General features: G+C 32.9%; 1 protein-coding gene across 1 annotated transcript; it reads left to right on the top strand.

Moving 5' to 3' along the window:
• The first annotated feature begins 11552 nt into the window (after window positions 1–11552).
• Window positions 11553–18570, top strand: LOC136028717 (peritrophin-1-like). Its single transcript, XM_065706585.1, has 4 exons — window positions 11553–11696; window positions 12578–12827; window positions 15322–15635; window positions 18336–18570. The coding sequence occupies exons 2-4, from the start codon at window positions 12581–12583 to the stop codon at window positions 18411–18413; spliced, it is 639 nt and encodes a 212-aa protein (XP_065562657.1). The 5' UTR covers window positions 11553–11696; window positions 12578–12580; the 3' UTR covers window positions 18414–18570.
• The last annotated feature ends 266 nt before the right edge of the window (window positions 18571–18836 follow it).

The raw sequence follows: 18836 nt of genomic DNA, 5'->3' as shown, positions 1-18836 counted from the left end.
GATGACGTTAGAAACTTGGCCTACGGCAGAAAAGTCAACTTTTGAACTAAGAAAGATAGATTTTTTTGACGGCAGTTGATAGCTCTTGATGAGCTGATCAAAATACATGTCATCCATTTTTTTGGTAGAAAAATTCCTTCATGAGATATACCAATTTGAAAGTTTAAAGGGGTTGACAACTTCAGTAGTAAGGTACACACTGAAACCAAAAATAGGCCGATACCAACTGTGAGACATATAGGGGAGTTTTAAGCAACAGTCGGTTGTTAGCTCATAATCATATTCGGTAATGAAGGGCTCGTAAATTTTGCTAGTTGGTGTACCTATTATTTGTTTCTGGTGTATTTGATGGTAAAACCAATTTGGTTCCAGTGGTAAGATATGTAGGTGACTTGTAAGTAATAATCAGCTGTTAAGCTACAATTATCTTTAGCGATGAGGGGTTTGCAACTTTTGCTAGTTGCAATGAGGGGTTTGTGGAACTTTTGCGAGTTGGTGTACCTAGTATTTATTTTAAAATCCTTACAGATTAACAACTTCAGCGTTTAATCGAAGCGAGGAACCAAAACTAAAATGTTCCTCTCGCAAAACTTATCTCGGTGAAGCCGAATAAATGTTGCCGCAACACCTCACGTTGCCCCTGCAACGCAGATCTAGCTGTTGCTCTTCTTGAATTCAAATTTTAATTTGGCTCCTTTTTTTCTTCAAAAGACCTTTTTTTTTATAAAATTTGCTTTAAAATAAATATATTAAAATAACGATATTAAATAGTTTTCAAAAAACAAAATCTAAAAACGAATATAGAAAAAAATACTGAATCGCTGTCTGTAGGTGTTCTCTCCATTAATACTCATATAATACAACTACAGAAGAAAGAATAATGAGGACTTTTTTTCCCAAGACACTGAGCCAACAAAACCTATTTGAATATTTCGGCCCTATATCTAAGGGCCAATAAAAGTTTTCGGTTAAAAATCCATTTTTTTTAAATAACCTTGGCATCATTACTTCTTAACGAATTAAATAAAAAAAAAACTAGTTTTTTTAACTGTAAGTAAGGAGCGACATTAAAACTTTAAACGAACAGTAATTACTCTGTATATGAAATGGGTTGTCCCCTCCTCAGCGTCTCGCTCTTTACGCTAAAGTTTGACTCTTTTGAGTCAAAAATTGACTCTTTCTCTTAACTCTACTTCTTAAAACAGTGAAAGACCTTAGCGTAAAGAGCGGGGCGTTGAGTAGGGAACAGCCCCATTCATATACACAGTATTTCTATTCGTTTTAAGTTTTAATGTCATTCCTTACTTTCACTTAAGAAACTCGTGTTTTTATCTAATTTCTGAACGTTTTGAATTAATACATATTTTGATTTAGGCTACAAAATTTGCATATTAATTTTATTTTGGCTAAATGGCTTTCTCATAGTTTTAATCGAAAGATTTTCAGAAAAAAGGAGCGGGGGAGGAGGGCTAATTGCCTTCCAATTTTTTGATTACTTAAAAAGGCAACTAGAACTTTACGAACGTCTTCATTTGTAAAAAATATACGTAACTTACGAATTAACTTACGCAACGAACTTCTATATTCGTAAGTTTTTATCACGCATATGAGGGAGTTCACCCCCTCGTCAATACCTCTCTCTTCACACTAAAGCGTAAAGTTTGTCCCAATCCCTTAAGAATGACCACTGAATCCCAAAGGCCGTGGAATAAATAGTTGAAATAACTAAAAATACTCTTGCGTAAAGAGCGAGGTATTACGAAAGGTGAGCTCCTCTTATGCGTAATAATTTGTGTTCGTTTTAAGTTTTTATGCTGCTCCTTACTTTCAGTTGAAAAAAAACATTTCATGAAAAATTTTAGCGTAAAGAGCGGGGCGTTGAAGAGGGAATATACGGAGTATTTGTGTTCGTTTTATGTTTTAATGTCATTCCTTACTTTCACTTAAAAAACTTGTTTTTTTTTTAATTTAATTTCTGAAGATTTTGAATCAATGCATGTTTTGATTTAGGCTCTCCGCACATAAATAATTAAAACAAAATTTGCATATTAATTTTATTTTGGCTAAATGGATTTCCCATAGTTTAAATCGGAAGATTTTCAGAAAAAGTGAGCGGGGGAGGAGGCCTAGTTGCCTTCAAATTTTTTGATTACTTAAAAGGCAACTAGAACGTTTTCATTAGTAAAAAATATACGTACCTTACGAATTAACTTACGTAAGAAACCTCTATATTCGTATGTTTTTATCACGTATATGAGGGAGTTCACCCCCTCGTCAATACCACGCTCTTTACACTAAAGCACAAATTTTGTCCCAATTCCTTAAGAATGACCACTGAATCCCAAAGGCCGTAGAACAAATAGTTGAAATTACTAAAAATACTTTAGCGTAAAGAGCGAGGTATAACGATGAGGTGAACCCCTCATAGGCGTAATAATTTCTGTTCGTTTTAAGTTTTAACGCTGCTCCTTACTTTCAGTTGAAAAAACTTTTCATATTTATTTTTTCGTTGTTTTTTAAATAATGCTAGAAAATTCTGCGCCCCCTTCATTGAAATTCCCTTCCCCATGACAAATTCCTCCATAGAAAGATCCTCCCACTTAACTTCCCTCTGCTCCTCCTCCTCCCACCCAAACCAAAGAAACCCCCCTGAAAACGTCTATGCACTTCCCAATAACCATTGCTACATGTAAACACTGGTCAAAGTTTGTAACTTGCTGCCCCTCCCACGGGGACTGTGGGGCAGTAAGTCATCCCCAAATACACAGTTATTAGATTTTTTGACTATGGTGAATAAAATTGCTATCTCAGAATTTTGATTTGGTGACTTTTGGGTAAAAATGAGCGTGGGAGGGGGCCTAGGTACCCTCCAATTTTTTGGTCACTTAAAAAGGGCACTAAAACTTTTCATTTCCGTTAGAATGAGCCTTCTCGCGACATTCTAGGACCACTGAGTCAGTACGGTCACCCCTGGGAAAAAAATAATAAATAAACACACATCCGTGATCTGTCTTCTGGCAAAAAATGCGAAATTCCACATTTTTGTAGATAGGAGCTTGAAACTTCTACAACAGGGTTCTCTGATACTCTGAATCTGATGGTGTGATTTCTGTTAAGATTCTGTGACTCTCAAGGGGACTCCCCCTATTTTCTAAAATAAGGGACATTTTGATGGGTAAAACTAAACTTGATGAAACTTACATATTTAAAATCAGCATTAAAATTGGATTTTTTTAATGTTAATATTGGTATCAAAATTCTATTTTTTAGAGTTTCGGTTACTATTGAAACGCTCCTTACTACAGTTTGTCACCACGAACTATTTGATAAGCCAGCAAGTTAATTTATTTAACCTTTATCGTACTCTGCTACAATACCTTCAAAACAAAAAACATTTACCCTCCAAAAACAAAAAGTGGAATTAATAAAATAAAAGTTAATCCTCTAAGATTTGACAAGATTATTGTACCTGATATTTGGGAATTAGAATATTCAAAAATCCATCCTTTTTTCATTATTTTTATTTATCATACTTTTCTTTTCGCTGCTTTAGTTTACATAAAGTTGCGATTCCGGGGAAAATTTTCCAGAAGGAAATCGTCCGGAGAAAGGAAATTTTCCGATGGAGGAAGATTTTTTTTGGAATGGGGAATTATCCTGAGTTAATTTTCAATATTTTCTTCAGGAGCGGGGTAGAACATATTTTCGGAGGGGGGGGGGAACATTACACGGGGTTGATATCGTCACTGGTTTTCATCTATGGATTTCTTTTTAGTGGCTCATCTTTATCTTATAAATTTTGCGCATGAATAGAACTCCCCAGGAGGGCATAGTCCAGAAAACTTTCTTGGAGTAAGTTTTCCACGGGGGGGGGGGGAGGTAGACAATTTTCTGGAAATCATGCACACACTCATTTTTATTGGTCTCACTATCAATTGGGCTGCAAAATTTTGACAATGGGGAGAAAAATTTAAGGGGAATTTTCAACAAGGAAATTTGAGGAAAATTTTCCAGGGAACTTTTTAAACGGGGAAAATTTTCTAGAATTTATTTAAGGAAATATTTTTTAATTCTTACTTTCACTTTGATCACTCAATTTTGGCTATTTTTTTTACTCAAAGGCTATTTTAAAAAAAAGAATGGATTTTTATTTTCTTTGCTGATGACGGCCCTTAGATATAGGGCCGAAATATTCAAATAGGTTTTGTTGGTTCACAGTCTTCATAATTCTCTCTTCTGTAGTTTTATTAAATAAGAAAAAACTGTTTTTTTAACAGAAGGTAAGGAGCGACATTAAAACTTAAAACGAACAGAAATTACTCCGTGTATGAAAGGAGCTGTTCCCTTCTCAACGTCCCGCTCTATACGCTAAGGTCTGACTCTTTCTCTCAATTAAATAAAAAAAACTAATTTTTTTAGCTGAAAGTAAGGAGCGACATTAAAACTTAAAACGAACAGAAATTACTCCGTATATGAAATGGGTTGTCCCCTCCGCAATCCCTCGCTCTTTATGCTAAAGCTTTTAATTTTTTTAAAAAGTAGAATTGTGGCAAAGAGTCAAACTTTAGCGTAAAGAGCGAGGGATTGCGGAGGGGACAACCCATTTCATATACGGAGTAATTTCTGTTCGTTTTAAGTTTTAATGTCGCTCCTTACTTTCAGCTAAAAAAATTAGTTTTTTTTATTTAATTTCTGAACGTTTTTGAATTAATGCATGTTTGGTTTTGGCTCTCCGCACATAAATTATTAAAATGAAATTTGTATATTAATTCTTTTTTTGGCTAAATGGCTTTCTCTTAGTTTTGATCAGACGATTTTGAGAAATAAGGCGTGGAGAAGGAGGCCTAGTTGCCCTCCAATTTTTCGGTTACTTAAAAAGGCAACTAGAACTTTTAATTTTTAACGAACGTTTTTATTAGTAAAAATATACGTAACTTAAGAATTAACTTACGTAACAAACTTTCATAACCTTATGTTTTTATTATGTATACGAGGGGGTTTGTACCCTCGTTAATACCTCGCTCTTTACACTAAATCGTAAGTTTTGTCCCAATTCTTTAAGAATGACCCCTGAATCAAAAAGGCCGTAGAATAAATAGTTGAAATTACTAAAAATACTTTTGCATAAAGAGCAAGGTATTTATCTCCTCCTAAATACCTCGCTCTTTATGCTAAAGTATTTTTAGAACCCCTCATATGCGTAATAATCTCTGTTCGTTTTAAGTTTCAATGCTACTTCTTCCTTTCATTTGAAAAAACGTTTTCATGTTTATTTTTTATTGTTTTCTTATAGCAATGCTAGAAAATCCTGCGCCCTTTTCATTGAATTTTTCTTCCCTATGACAGATTCCTCCAAGGGAAGATCCTCCAACATAGCCCCCTCTCCTCAGCCCCACCCCCAAACAAAATAAAATCCCCCTGAAAACCTCTTTACACTTCCCAATAACCATTATTATATGTAAACACTGGTCAAAGTTTGTAACTTGCAGCCCCTCCCCCAGGGATTGTGGGGGAGTAAGTCATTCCCAAAGACATAGTTATTATGGTTTTTGACTATGCTGAACAAAATGGCTATCTCAGAATTTTGATCCGTTGACTTTTGGAAAAAAATGAGCGTGGGAGGGGGCCTAGATGCCCTCCAATTTTTTTGGTCACTTAAAAAGGGCACTAAAACTTTTCATTTCCGTTAGAATGAGCCCTCTTGCGACACTCTAGGACCACTTGGTCGATACGATGACCCCTGGGAAAAAAACAAACAAACAAATAAACACGGATCCGTGATTTGTCTTCTGGCAAAAAATACAAAATTCCACATTTTTGTAGATAGGAGCTTAAAACTTCTACAGTAAGGTTCTCTGATACGCTGAATCTGATGGTGTCATTTTTGTTAAGATCCTACGACTTTTAGGGGGTGTTTTCCCCTATTTTCCTAAATAAGGTAAATTTTCTCAGGCTCGTAACTTTTGATAGGTTAGATTAAACTTGATGAAACTTATATATTTAAAATCAGCATTAAAATGCAATTCTTTTGATTTAGCTATCGATATCAAAATTCCATTTTTTAGAGTTTTGGTTACTATTGAGCCGGGTCGCTCCTTACTACAGTTCGTTACCACGAACTGTTTGATTTTACTTTATTAAACACTAAAAAACTTTAGCGTAAAGAGCAGGGCGTTGAGAAGGGAACAGCCCCTTTCATACACGGAGTAATTTCTGTTCGTTTTAAGTTTAAATGTTGCTCCTTACTTTCTGTTAAAAAAACTAGTTTTTTTTTAATTCAACTTCTAAACGTTTTGAATTAATGCATGTTTGATTTTGGATCTCCGTACATAAAGCATTTAGATGAAATTTGCATATTAATTCTTTTTTTTGGCTAAATGGCTTTCTCTTAGTTTTTATCAGACGATTTTGAGAAATAAGAGTTGGGGAAGGAGGCCTAGTTGCCCTCCAATTTTTCGGTTACTTAAAAAGGCAACTGGAACTTTTAACTTTAACGAACGTTTTTATTAGTAAAAATATACGTAACTTAAGAATTAACTTACGTAAAAAAGTTCTATTTTCTTATATTTTTATTTTGTATATGAAGGGGTTTGTCCCTTCGTTAATACCTCGCTCTTTACACTAAAGCTTAAGCTTTGTCCCAACTCTTTAAGAATGACCACTGAATCAGAAAGGCCGTAGAACAAATATTTGAAATTACTAAAGTCACTTTAGCATAAAGAGCGAGGTATTTAGGAAGAGAAGAGACCCTCACATGCGTAATAATCTTTTTTCGTTTTAAGTTTTAATGGTACTCCTTACTTTCAATTGAAACACTTTTTAATGTTTATTTTTTTATTGTTTTTTTATAGTAATGCTAGAAAATCCTGCGCCCTTTTCATTGAATTTATCTTCCCCCATAACATATTACTCCAAGGAAAGAACCTCCCACACAGCCCCCTCCTCTCAACCCCCCTCCCTAACCAAAAAAATTCCCCTGAAAACGTCTGTACACTTCCCAATAACTATTACTGTATGTAAACAATGGTCAAAGTTTGTAACTTGCAGCCCCTCCCCCGGGGAATTTGGGGGAGCAAGTCATCCCCAAAGACATAGTTGGTATGGTTTTTTACTATGGTGAACAAAATGGCAATCTCAAAATTTTGTTCTGTTGACTTTGGGTAACAAATGAGAGTGGGAGGGGGCCTAGGTACCCTCCAATTGTTTTGGTCACTTAAAAAGGGTACTAGAACTTCTCATTTCTGTTAGAAAGAGCCCTCTTGTGACATTTTAGGACCACTTGGTCGATACGATGACCCCCGGGAAAAAACCCAAAAAAACAAATAAACACGCACCCGTGATCTGTCTTCTGGCAAAAGATACGAAATTCCACATTTTTGTAGATAGGAGCTTGAAATTTTCGCAATAGGATTATCTGATACGCTGAATGTGATGGTGTGATTTTCGTTAAGATTCTATGACTTTTAGGATGTGTTTCCCCCTATTTTCCAAAATAAGTCAAATTCTCTCAGGCTCGTAAATTTGATGACAAAGATTAAATATTTAAAATAAACATGAAAATCCAATTCTTTTGATGTATGTCTTAGTATCAAAAATTCCGTTTTTCAGAGTTCCGTTTACTATTGAGCAGGGTCGCTCCTTACTACAGTTCGTTACCACGAACTGTTTGATTATGGAAAGGCAGTGTGGTCTTCGTCATTATTTAATACTCATATAACTTTCCCGAAAATTGTGGGATCTACCCAAAAGAAAAAAGAAGTCCTTGTATTCTTTTATTATTTTTATTTCTTAATCCTTTGGCCTTTTTGCTAGCTTTCCTATAGGTAAGATTCCAAAATTTTTGTGTTTAATTTTTTTAGACTGCAATAACAGAGAAAATGATTGAAATGTTTTTGTGTTTTATATCGATAAAATTTGTCAATGGAAGTAGGTATGGTTTTTAAGCAAAAGATGTGCAAATCTGTTGGCAGTTCACTAACTGTACCTTTTTGAAAGTGCATGGTGAAGCGACCGGAAATCGTTTCTAAATTCTACAAAAATAAAAAAAAATTACTTATTGACCAAAATTCATAATTCACTTTCTATAAAGCTTTTTGATCATATAACATTCACATCCAATATTCTCGTCATTGGAATTTCGGCAATCCAATTTAGTTTATCAATCTTGATAGACCAATTACTGTTCAGACAGAAATATATCTGCTTTCAGTCAAGGCCTTAAGTTAACTCCCTCATTTTTGGGAATACTTATTTATTTATTTATTAAGGCAAAAATGAGGAGGAATATAAATATGGCAAATTAAGAAAACATTAAGGAAATATAAGAAATATATTAAGAAAATGATAAGATTCCCTGAAGAACAAGGCGTGCAAATGCTGGATGTTCAAACAACAAAAGATATAAGGGGAAATCTCCAAAAACAATTGAAGGACTTATGAGGTGCGCTCAAATAGAAAAAGAGAGAATGATTTTCTAGGCTTATGTCTGTGAAGTATTTTTGGAAGCCTGTCGTGTTATTTATTTTAGGAAAAGGAAGTAAATAGCCTGATTGGTTCATTAATTCTTCGGTCTGAAATTTTAGGCAAATAAAAATAACGAGAAGGTTTAAGATCTCAAGATTTTCCACAAATAATCTACGTTTTTATCAGTTGTTTGATTTAGGCAACACAAAAACTTCTGGAAAACATTTTGGAATTCTGTTTGATTTCGTTCAAAACTCCTTTCAACATACACAGAAAATTTCAACTTAATACTCTTTGCTGTTTTTGAGATGTTACAAAAACGTGGTTGAAGAAAATTTCAACTTAATACTCCTAGCTGTTTTTGAGATATTACAAACGTATATAAACTGATAGCTTGAATATATATTGATTCTCTTGATTCAGTTGAATATCCCACTCAACATGCCCTAAAAGCATCAATTTGGTTTCATTAGCCGTTCCTGAGAAACCAAAGATTCCCCCCTTCAACTTCATGGATGTACATAGTTTATTTCGTTTAGCTCAGCATCTGCACATCTTGAAATCTATTTTGACAGAACTGAATCAAAATATTTTCGTCAACGCCTAATAACCATCCCACAAATTATTATATACAAATGTCCATGAAACCATCCCACAAATTATTATATACAAATGTCCATGAAACCATCCCACAAATGTTCTAAATACTGTGTTATAAAATGTACTTAATGGTGTCTAAGGTCAAAGATAATGTCATCCTACATCCCCCCCCCGCTATTCATCATGAATAGTATTTTACTCTATCAAGTCTGTAATTAGGAAAACAGTGTTTTCTAGTCACGAACTATGTAAATATGAAAAAACTATTCAGAAAATTCGAGGCCAATCACTCCAATCTTATGCCAAGAGATTTAACAAGCGCAAATACTTTCAAATCCTTTGGAAGTGTCGCATGTTTACCAAAGACTTATAAGATAAATATTACAAAACCTGAAAAAAAAGGCTAAGCGTCTGACTTTTTTTTAATCTTACAATGACATGTAGGAGGATGTGTAAATGTGTTTAAAGAAAAGAAGAAAAAAAAAATAATTGATAGTTTTAATTTATGACGCCAGCCAAGGATTCATTAGGGCGTTGGAAGACCTTTGTATTTTGATGAGTGCAAGAGTATTTTTCGAAGGGCTTGCAACTGACATTCTTGAGTATTCGGTCAAATGGAACCCAAATAAACAAAAATAAACTTCATGATAAAAATAGTTGACCCAGCTATTAGTTTAGAACCACATATTGATTATAGGGGTGGTGATGAATCATAGTCAATGGAAACCTGGCCTAAGTGCTTGGTTTGAGTTACCTACGGAAGTCTCTGGGCCAAAGAGGCCCTGGACCAATGGGACCAAGAATCATATAGTGATGAAACGTATATCAAAATTCATGTAAAAAAAATAGTTCTCTGAAAGGGGCAATCAGAGTATCCGCTGAGAGTGTTTTTTTTAATTGATTTTTTTTCTTAATTTTTTGTTTTGATTATTTTGACCAAAACAAGGTGTTAGACCCAAGATTTTGGATCTATGATTAACTTGAACATTAAACAAATCAGATCCTGGGTCATTTGGACTCGTATCTGGAATAAAAAGCTAGGTAGCAGAGTATCAATTCATGCCATCAGATAATAGGTATAAAAATTATTTTTCTCTGACTTGCTTTTAACTTGAAAGGAAAATAATCTCTTAGACCGTTTCAATATGATCTACTTCATGGTGAAATGCTAAAACTTTAAAAAAGGTAGGGTAAATCAGAAAGAAGCTGATAAATTATCAAGATATTGGATTTTGATTTTTTTTTCTTTCGTTGAAATTCTGATTATCTATTTGTAAACGTCACGAAGAATATTTACTCATAAATAGTTAAAAATTACTTGTTTGCTTTTTAACAAAAGTGATGTAGAGCAATTTCGAATTAGAGTGGATGTAACAGAGAAATATTAAAAAAACAAAACAAAAAAAAAACAAAAAAAAACAAGCAAGTCTAACTAAGAGGCAGAATATTAAAAACATTTGTCACTTAGATGTCTCAGCAGGTGAAATCTACTTGTTTCCGATGTCACAATTTACAGGCAAGGTTACGTTGGCTTTAGTTTAACATTCCACAATCATTTATGAATCTACTTTTTCAAACTTATTTACAAACTTACAATTTCGTTGAATTTATTTCATGTATTTACAATAATAATCGTACAAACAATAATATATTAGATAGGTTAGAAAAGAATGGATTTTTTCACAAAATTGTAGGAAAATTATCAACCGTCAGGTCGATTTTTTCTTACTGTTTCAGATTTCCCATATAAGGTAAAATATTATTTGCATCTCATACCCTTACCAAACAAAAAACTTTGACCACATAAGACTAAAACATTTATTGTAATTATCAACGGTAAAGGCTAGTTTCGTCACCTAAAAAGTAGATAGATTAGCTCCAACGCTTTCTTTTTTTGATTTTATTGTTCAAATCCTCGCCTGAAACTTCGACTAATATATTTTTGATTCCCCGTGGTGTTTGGTGTTGGCCCCATCGCGGCCAGAATGAAGAACAGCAGACAACAAAACATTTAGCTGTTCTCCTGAAACCGAAGCAAGTCTTCTCGGGTCATCTCTCACTAAGTTATGAAATTCAGCCCCAAATCACCCAGCGTGAAGGTCTGCTGTTGCTGCTGAATTTGGAGGAACCAAATCTTGGTAAGATAAAATTTTATGTCCATAAAAATAAGAATGAATGCCCAATTGACTAAGAGAAAAAAATTACGTTTAAAATCTAAACAATTTTTCCAATCAAATATGACTTATGAACATAGTCCTCAACACCAGAGAAAATCAACATATGGAAAATAACGTTACCTGTAGCAAAAAGCTCATAAGAGATTTGAATAATTTTCGATTTAATGACCGATAAAAGAAATTTCAAGAAATGCATAGCCATCTAAATGACCCTTGGATAGTCGTAGGTGGAAATCCATAAATCTGATTGTATCCTTTAATCTAATCGTTGAGTAAGTATTAAGAAAAAAACAAATTACGGTGACTGCAAGAAAATGTTGCGTGCGTTATTTATTCTTGATTTAATACGCAGTAATTACACCAATTCAGATAAGAATCACCCAAATATATACAGCCGTGTTTTTAATCTAACTAACAGTAATAATAATAATTACTAGTATTCCATATAACAAAAACGTAAGTAGTTTTAATTTTACCAGTAGTTCACAATTTAAGGACCTCGCTATCAAAGGGTATACTTAACTCATAAACAATCTTACATTAGGCTTTATTCTACTTTCACTGGGCATCGACCTTTTTTCACTTTAAGTGTGTAAGTTCTGAAACTAAAAAAAATCAAATGGTTTGAACTAATGAATGGATTAAGTATGGAACTAAATGAATCATTTTTTAATACAGAAAAGCCTGGGCCAATAATAACAACATCTGAGAACTGCAAGAGTAGAGTTTCCAAACCCTTATCTACAACAGCAACCAGACTCTATTTTCTCAGGAATTATGGTCACGTATATGAACTCTTTTGTGACTGTTGTTCTCTTCTAAGAATAATCATATCAAATAATGGTCGCGGAATATCGAAAGAGGGCTCACTCAAGTGGAAAATTTAAGCTTCAAAGTCTTTCTTACAAAAAAAAGAGGTAGTTCCCCGGCGGAGTTGCAATATATATACTGTTAACCTTTTACTTTATGAAAATTACTATTGATTTATTCTCTTTTCAATATTATTTGCTTTTTATTCTTCATTATTTCTTTGAATTTCTCACTTTTTCGTGTCTTTCTTTGTGCCAGGCCAGTTACCGCAATCAACACCCACTTTTTAAAATCAAAGGCTCCATGTGGCAACTGACACACGGGACTGCAGTGCGACTTGCTCGATGTAAGGAGCCTTTGTATTGCAAATATGCGCCTATTTATAGGGTGCTCTAAGAAGAGTGGAACAAGCGACAGTCTGAGGTTTGTACTGGGTGACGAGGAGTGGACGACCCCTTGATCATGATGCGGTTTTTTATTCTCTCTACTAGTTACAGTTCTGAAGAGCCTTATATTATATCTTTTAGGAAATGAATCAAGTATTTATATTATGTGTCACTTTGGCTACAATTGTGCATGGCAAGGATCTCAGAAAAACCAATTTATGTCCAGAAGTAGATAGTGTTACTGGATGGTCTGTTTATTTCTCCTATCCAGGAGATTGCAGTAAATTTATTCAATGCTCTAATGGATTTGCCATTGTTCATACATGCCCGGGTGACCTCGTATTTGACAATACACTCAATGTCTGCAACTATCGTCAAAACGTTGAAGGAGGTACTTATTTCATATTTATACTTTGTTGTTTTTAGGAAACTAGTCATTAAAAGTGTTTTACATGGGTTTTCTTTTTTATCAAACTCAGTCATTTTTTTGCAAGCAGATTTCTCAATATATAGGTATTATTCTATAATAAATTGTCAAGTTCAATTACGAGGAATGTAACCATTCACGCTTAAATACTTCCTTTACAGCGAATCGAACAAAAATTATAAAACCATAAAATTATTGTGTAAAATCAGCAAAATCATCATCTGCAAATTAATAAAAAAACAATTCTGGAATGAATGTAGTAATTCAAGCGTGAAAAGCTTTCTAGGAAGAGTCTATTATTTTTTTCAAAATTTACCAATTCAGAAATTCAGAAATTTCCAAATTTACCAATTCAGAAATTAATTTTGTTGCTGCAATGTTTACTTTTCCAAATTATAGCTCCAAAGTCTTTAACGTGAAGGTAATCATAACATAAAAAATAACAAGATTAAATGTAACATAACATAAAACATACCATTATGTGAAACATAGCATAACATAAAAAGATTAATTAGTGTAATATAAAGTATTATATTGTTATTTTCTATTAATATAAGTGCCATAAGACAATTGTATAAGTGGACTTATGCATAATAGTGGGCAAATGCATAACAATGAGCAAAAGTATACTTACGTTCACTTTCCCTCATACGGATGGGCACATGGGAAAACTTCTCCTTGAATTTGTAAACAAAAAAATTTTTAGCTGGATTTATTTTGATAAATTTGGAGTGAACAAAATTAACCCTATAATTTTATACTTAATTAATTATTGGTTAAAAGTTGTGTTAATGTAAAGTTAATTTATGATCATGGGTTTTCCAATTGATACCTGAAGACTTGAATCCACATAAAATTTTATTTTGTTTGATGTCTAATTTACCAAATAATCTTACCAAATAATCTATAAGTACACGTTTGACAACAATCACTTGTGACCTATTTGACATAGATAAAAATATAGATTTTTTTTTACTGAATTATATCTTATACTTGGAGAAAACTCTCTAATAAGAAATTTAAAAGAAAAATGAAACTCAATCCAAATAATAAATTTCAAAAATTCCCAATAATATGGCTTATAAAAAACTAAAACCCATGTGCACTCGCCATTTCTGGAAACCACTTAAAAAAAGCTAAAAGGAAAAAATTCAAATTTCAATGTGGGAAATATTTTTCCGAGAGTCCTTAAACATAAGTGGTAGTTGGAGTATTGGTAACAGGAAAGGCTAAAGTGCTTAGTGGGTTATAAAATTTAAAACTTTGACCAACTAACGTTAAATACAAAATAAGTCGTTTATTCTGTTAACAATAAATTTTAAAAACTTGTTAGGATTTGGCCTTTAGTTATTTGTTATTAGAAATAGTGTATCTCTAATGTATAAACTTAACCCTATTTACAACTTTGTTTGTAAAATAACTTCACATGATATGAAACAAAAAGCCATCCATGCCCCAAAGAAATTTGAAAGTCATCTTGCTATATGAACTGACATTTTTTTTCAGAAGTATTAACAGGATAGTATCAATATTACATAAGCTATCGGTTGTCTTGTAGTTGTAAAATAAAATAATTGTATTATTGTTCCCATGAAAGGAAAGCTTAGCCGTCACCTCTGCATAGTAAGGACAAAGTCAAAGATCATTCAAGAAACAGGAAACAAACAGACAAAGAATGTACAAGCAAAATATATTCTCTTCAATTACCCCCCCCTATCATTCTGAAAATTTTGATATATTCCGAAAATTTTGAGAAAGCACATATTTATAAATAATTTAAATAATTTGTAGCATTACCTTTTCATAAATCGAAAAAAAACAATACAAATGTTATCTACCTAGAACTTTTTTATGGAATAGAAAAAATAGGAGAAGAGTGGACTACCAAAATATTTTTTGTACAATCCCCCCTCCCATTCTGAAGAGCTTCTTCTAATTATTTGAAGAAAAAATTTTAGTGTAATTTATAGAATGATCTTTCAAGTTAAAAAAAAGTGAGTCTATTAAAATTCATTTCGTATATTTTTAATGAAGGAGTTCCGTGTAAATTTTCTTAGAGATGAAAAAAAAAGAAGAAGAAAAAGCACTGGAGACTTAAAGGGTAGGCGCAACAAGCCTGAAGAAAAACTTGTTTTAAAATACTTTTTCGTGTGTGTGTGTGCGTTTTATGTGCTACTTTGAACCCTAAAAGAGACACATATTTCTCCGCAGAAATTGTGTCTTTACGACTGAAATAGGAATGTCATTTAATCTGATGTAGTAGTGGACCTACCCAGATTTTCAGTTATAATATATTGGTCTGTGAAATTATGTACTAACCCAATCTGGAATGTTTTTAATCCGTGGCATATGTGCCTCGAATCCCTCAATTTTTGGATTGATTTCCTCAGGGTAAAACCACTTTAAATTTAAAGGTTTTTAGTCAAAATTCTTTTAACTAAGCTCGTTTCTTTACCAGAGTGTGGTAACAATCCTGAGGAGCCTACCACCACAGAAAAACAAGTTGAAATTACAACTGAGGTGCCAGTTGTTACCACAACTGAAGCTGAAACTACAGAAATGCCTACCACTGAAGCTCAAACAACTGAAGCAGAAACAGAAGCAGAAACGACAGCAATGCCTACAACTGAAGCTCAAACCGAAGGCCCAATAACAGAAAAGCCGGTAGGGAGTGAATGCCCTGAAGTAGATGGTCCTTATGCATTCCATCTTCCACATGAATCTGACTGTACCATGTTTTATAAATGTGATCGGGGGACACCCGTACTGCAGGTAATTAAATTTTAATTGCAAATAATATAAATTCAAATAATGTCATTAAAGATTAAGTTTCAATTATACTTCAAATATATTGATTTAAATCCATTTTAGTAATTAATAGTTTAATTAAAAAAAAATTCCGATGATTCATCTTCTAAAACAGGATCTTAGTAAAACAAAATGATAAATATGCTGATATTTTATTCCAATGTTTACAAACTTGTTCAATTAATATCAAAAATGATGACTGTGATTGAATGAAAACTTCCTAATTTTTATGGACAATTCCTCTTTAGTTTTTAATTGTGTGTATCCTAATTTAGATAGAACTTTAAAAGAGAAGCAAAATAGCATAAGTTAAAAGTACGAAATAAACTAAATATAATAGATATGCAGATAGTTTATCTTCTATTAATCAATCTTTTTAAATTAATATTGAGAAAGGTGATGGTTCATAGCAGGGCCATACCCAAAACCTTTTTTCGAGGGTTAAAGGGGTAAAGATTATTCAAACATCATTTGTTTGAAGGGGGGGCCACTTCCACTTTAAGAAAAACTTTCAAGTAGAATAAATATTTTTGTTTTTTTTTAAAGAGAAATAGTCTTTTTACCTGCCTTTTTGCGAAATATTTACGAGTCAAAGAATATTTCGAGGATAGAGGGCTCAGTCCCGGTTCCCCCTTCATTATGAATACACCCTTGGCTTAGAGATAGTAAACGAAAATAACTTTAAAATAATCTTTTTTCCGTTTTTCGGGAAAATTGTAAAAACACAGAGCTTGAGGAAAATATTCAAATTACTCTAGATAGTTTAACTTGGTACAAGAATTTAGACAATACATTAAAGCAATTATAAATAAATGCATATGGAAAGTAAGAATTTCTGTTAATGTTCTAAGGACAATAAAAATTAAATCTTATTCTTTGAAATGTTTAAATGGTAACTTATACAACCATTACATATCTCCCAGAATTAGAAAAATCAGAATCTCGGATCTTGATGAAAACCCTCCATATGCCTTTATGCAGTTTTACGAAGTTGTAGATACCAAATTAAAAAAAAAAAAAAAAAAAAAAAAAAAAAAAAAAAAAAAAAAAAAAAAAAAAAAAAAAAACTGAAAATGTTGCTTTGAAAGTGCAGTTATTCCCAGGCATCAACAGATTGTTGATATATTTAGGCTATGTGGTCAGAAAAGCGTTCTCAATTTTAACTAATCAACTTTGCTTAGCTCCTACGATTCAACTTGGCAACACTGATAAAGATATTGAACTGTTACTTCAAAATTCGGAGCAGCTAAAAAAACAAAATCTTAGAAAATAGTGTTTTCCGGGTAAAAAGGGACATAAGATGGGTGCAATTTTTTTTTTTATTTTGATGTCCTTGCCACTTTATCAATAACAAACATTCCGACAGTTTATCTTCCAAAGTAAAAAAAAAAAAAAAAATTCTAAACGTATGCTGCAGTATTATTTTCAAGAAAACAGTTTTAAAAAGTAATATTAATTTAATTATTGAAAGTATTTTTAGGATTGAAATTAAAAAAATAATTTTCATAAAATAGTTTTAGACGTCTACTAAACAGATTCATTAAAGTTTATCAAACAGTTCGCGGTAATGGACTGTAAGTAAGAAGCGACTTGGCTCAATAGCAACAGAAACTCTAAAAAGTGGAATTTTGACATCAATAGATACAGCAAAAGAATCAGCTTAGTATACTGATTCCAGATATATAATATTGCAGATATATAGTTTTATCAAGTTAAGTGCTACTCATCAAAAGTTACGAGCCAGAAAACAATTGCCAGATTTTTAAAATAGCGGGAAAATACCCCCCTCCCCACCCCAAACTCATGGAATCTTGATGAAAATCACACCATCAGATTCAAAATACCCAAAAACCCAATTGTAAAAGTTTTTAGCTCCTGTATACAAAACTGCGGAATTGTACCCTTTTTGCCCGGAGAAAGATCACGGATGCGTGTTCATTTCTTGTTTTTCTTCCTAGGGGTGATTGTATTGAAATAATGGTCCTAGAAGATCATAAGTGGGCGCATTCGAAGGAAAATTTAAGGCTATAGAATTCTTTTTAAATGACAAAAATAGGTTGAAGGGCAACCAGCCCTCTCCCACGCCCATTTATTTCCCAACATTACAAGATCAAAATTTTGAGATAGTTGTTTTGTTCAATATAGTTGAAAGATCAAATGACTATCTCCTTAGAGCTAATATGAGCCCTGTAGTCCGTGGAGAGAGGCCTGAAATTTATGAATTTTGCCCATTGTTCACGTATAGGGAAGTATTACGTTATTGGGAAGTATACATACATTTTTCGAAGGGGGGATTTTCTGCTTGGGGTGAATTTTGATTAGGATAAAATTCCTTAGGGAGGAAAATTTCCAAGGGGGGGGAATCGAATTTTCCAGTGCAAACTTTGCAATGGGGGGATACAGAATTCCTGTACGAAATTCTTTTTAATTTCCACATTTACCTACATTCCTTTGAAAAACTAATAAAAATTAAATAATAAAAAAGAATTAACTGAGAGTATGGAGCAACATAAAACTCAATAGGGAACAGAACTTGTTCCGTAAACGATGGGTTGCACCATCCCCAATATTTTGACCTTTACACTAAAGTTTGAATTATCCAAAGAAAAAAGAGTTTTATTTCTTTGGATTTTACAGTTTTTATTTTTTTTCTTTTTCTTTTAGCTTTGTCCACATGATCTCTGGTACAATGCTGCACTACAAGTGTGTGATAGACCTGAACTTTCGGGCTGCACAATGTGATTATTTTTCTGTTTAAAGATTGCAAGCCCTTCTTCACCAAAATTATGATATTTTACCCGCTTTTTGGAAAATTTCGTTTCATTTAAGCAAAAATTATGTTTGTTTGAATAGTTTAACTTTTTGTAGTCGTTTTAGACATTAAAGATTATTAAAGATACTATAGATTATTAATGATTATTTAGATATCAAAGATACTAAGGAGTTTTGTTTCTTACGAAAGCTCTAGGCCCGCTGGATATCTCAGAATTTTACTTGTTAGTACTGTTAATCGATTGTGAGATTCCACAGAACAAAAGAGGTTTATGTGCATGTGCTGTGTTTTTTGTTTCTGTTTTTGTGTTTCTGTGTTTTGCTCCACAGACAAATTCTTGTTCCACAGACAACGACACTTCCTTGTGGCATAATCTCTTTCTTTGCTGGAAT

The sequence above is a fragment of the Artemia franciscana genome, chromosome 7 (genome assembly GCF_032884065.1).
Source record: "Artemia franciscana chromosome 7, ASM3288406v1, whole genome shotgun sequence".
Lineage (NCBI taxonomy): Eukaryota > Metazoa > Arthropoda > Branchiopoda > Anostraca > Artemiidae > Artemia > Artemia franciscana.
This window is presented reverse-complemented; position numbering and strand designations above follow the sequence as displayed.

Bases quoted from the DNA above. Each gene is read 5' to 3' on its own strand.
- LOC136028717 (XM_065706585.1), top strand. From the start codon at position 12,581: ATGAATCAAGTATTTATATTATGTGTCACTTTGGCTACAATTGTGCAT. The intron at 12,828-15,321 runs GTACTTATTTCA...TTTCTTTACCAG, and splicing joins TCGTCAAAACGTTGAAGGAG to AGTGTGGTAACAATCCTGAG. The intron at 15,636-18,335 runs GTAATTAAATTT...TTTTTCTTTTAG, and splicing joins GGGGGACACCCGTACTGCAG to CTTTGTCCACATGATCTCTG.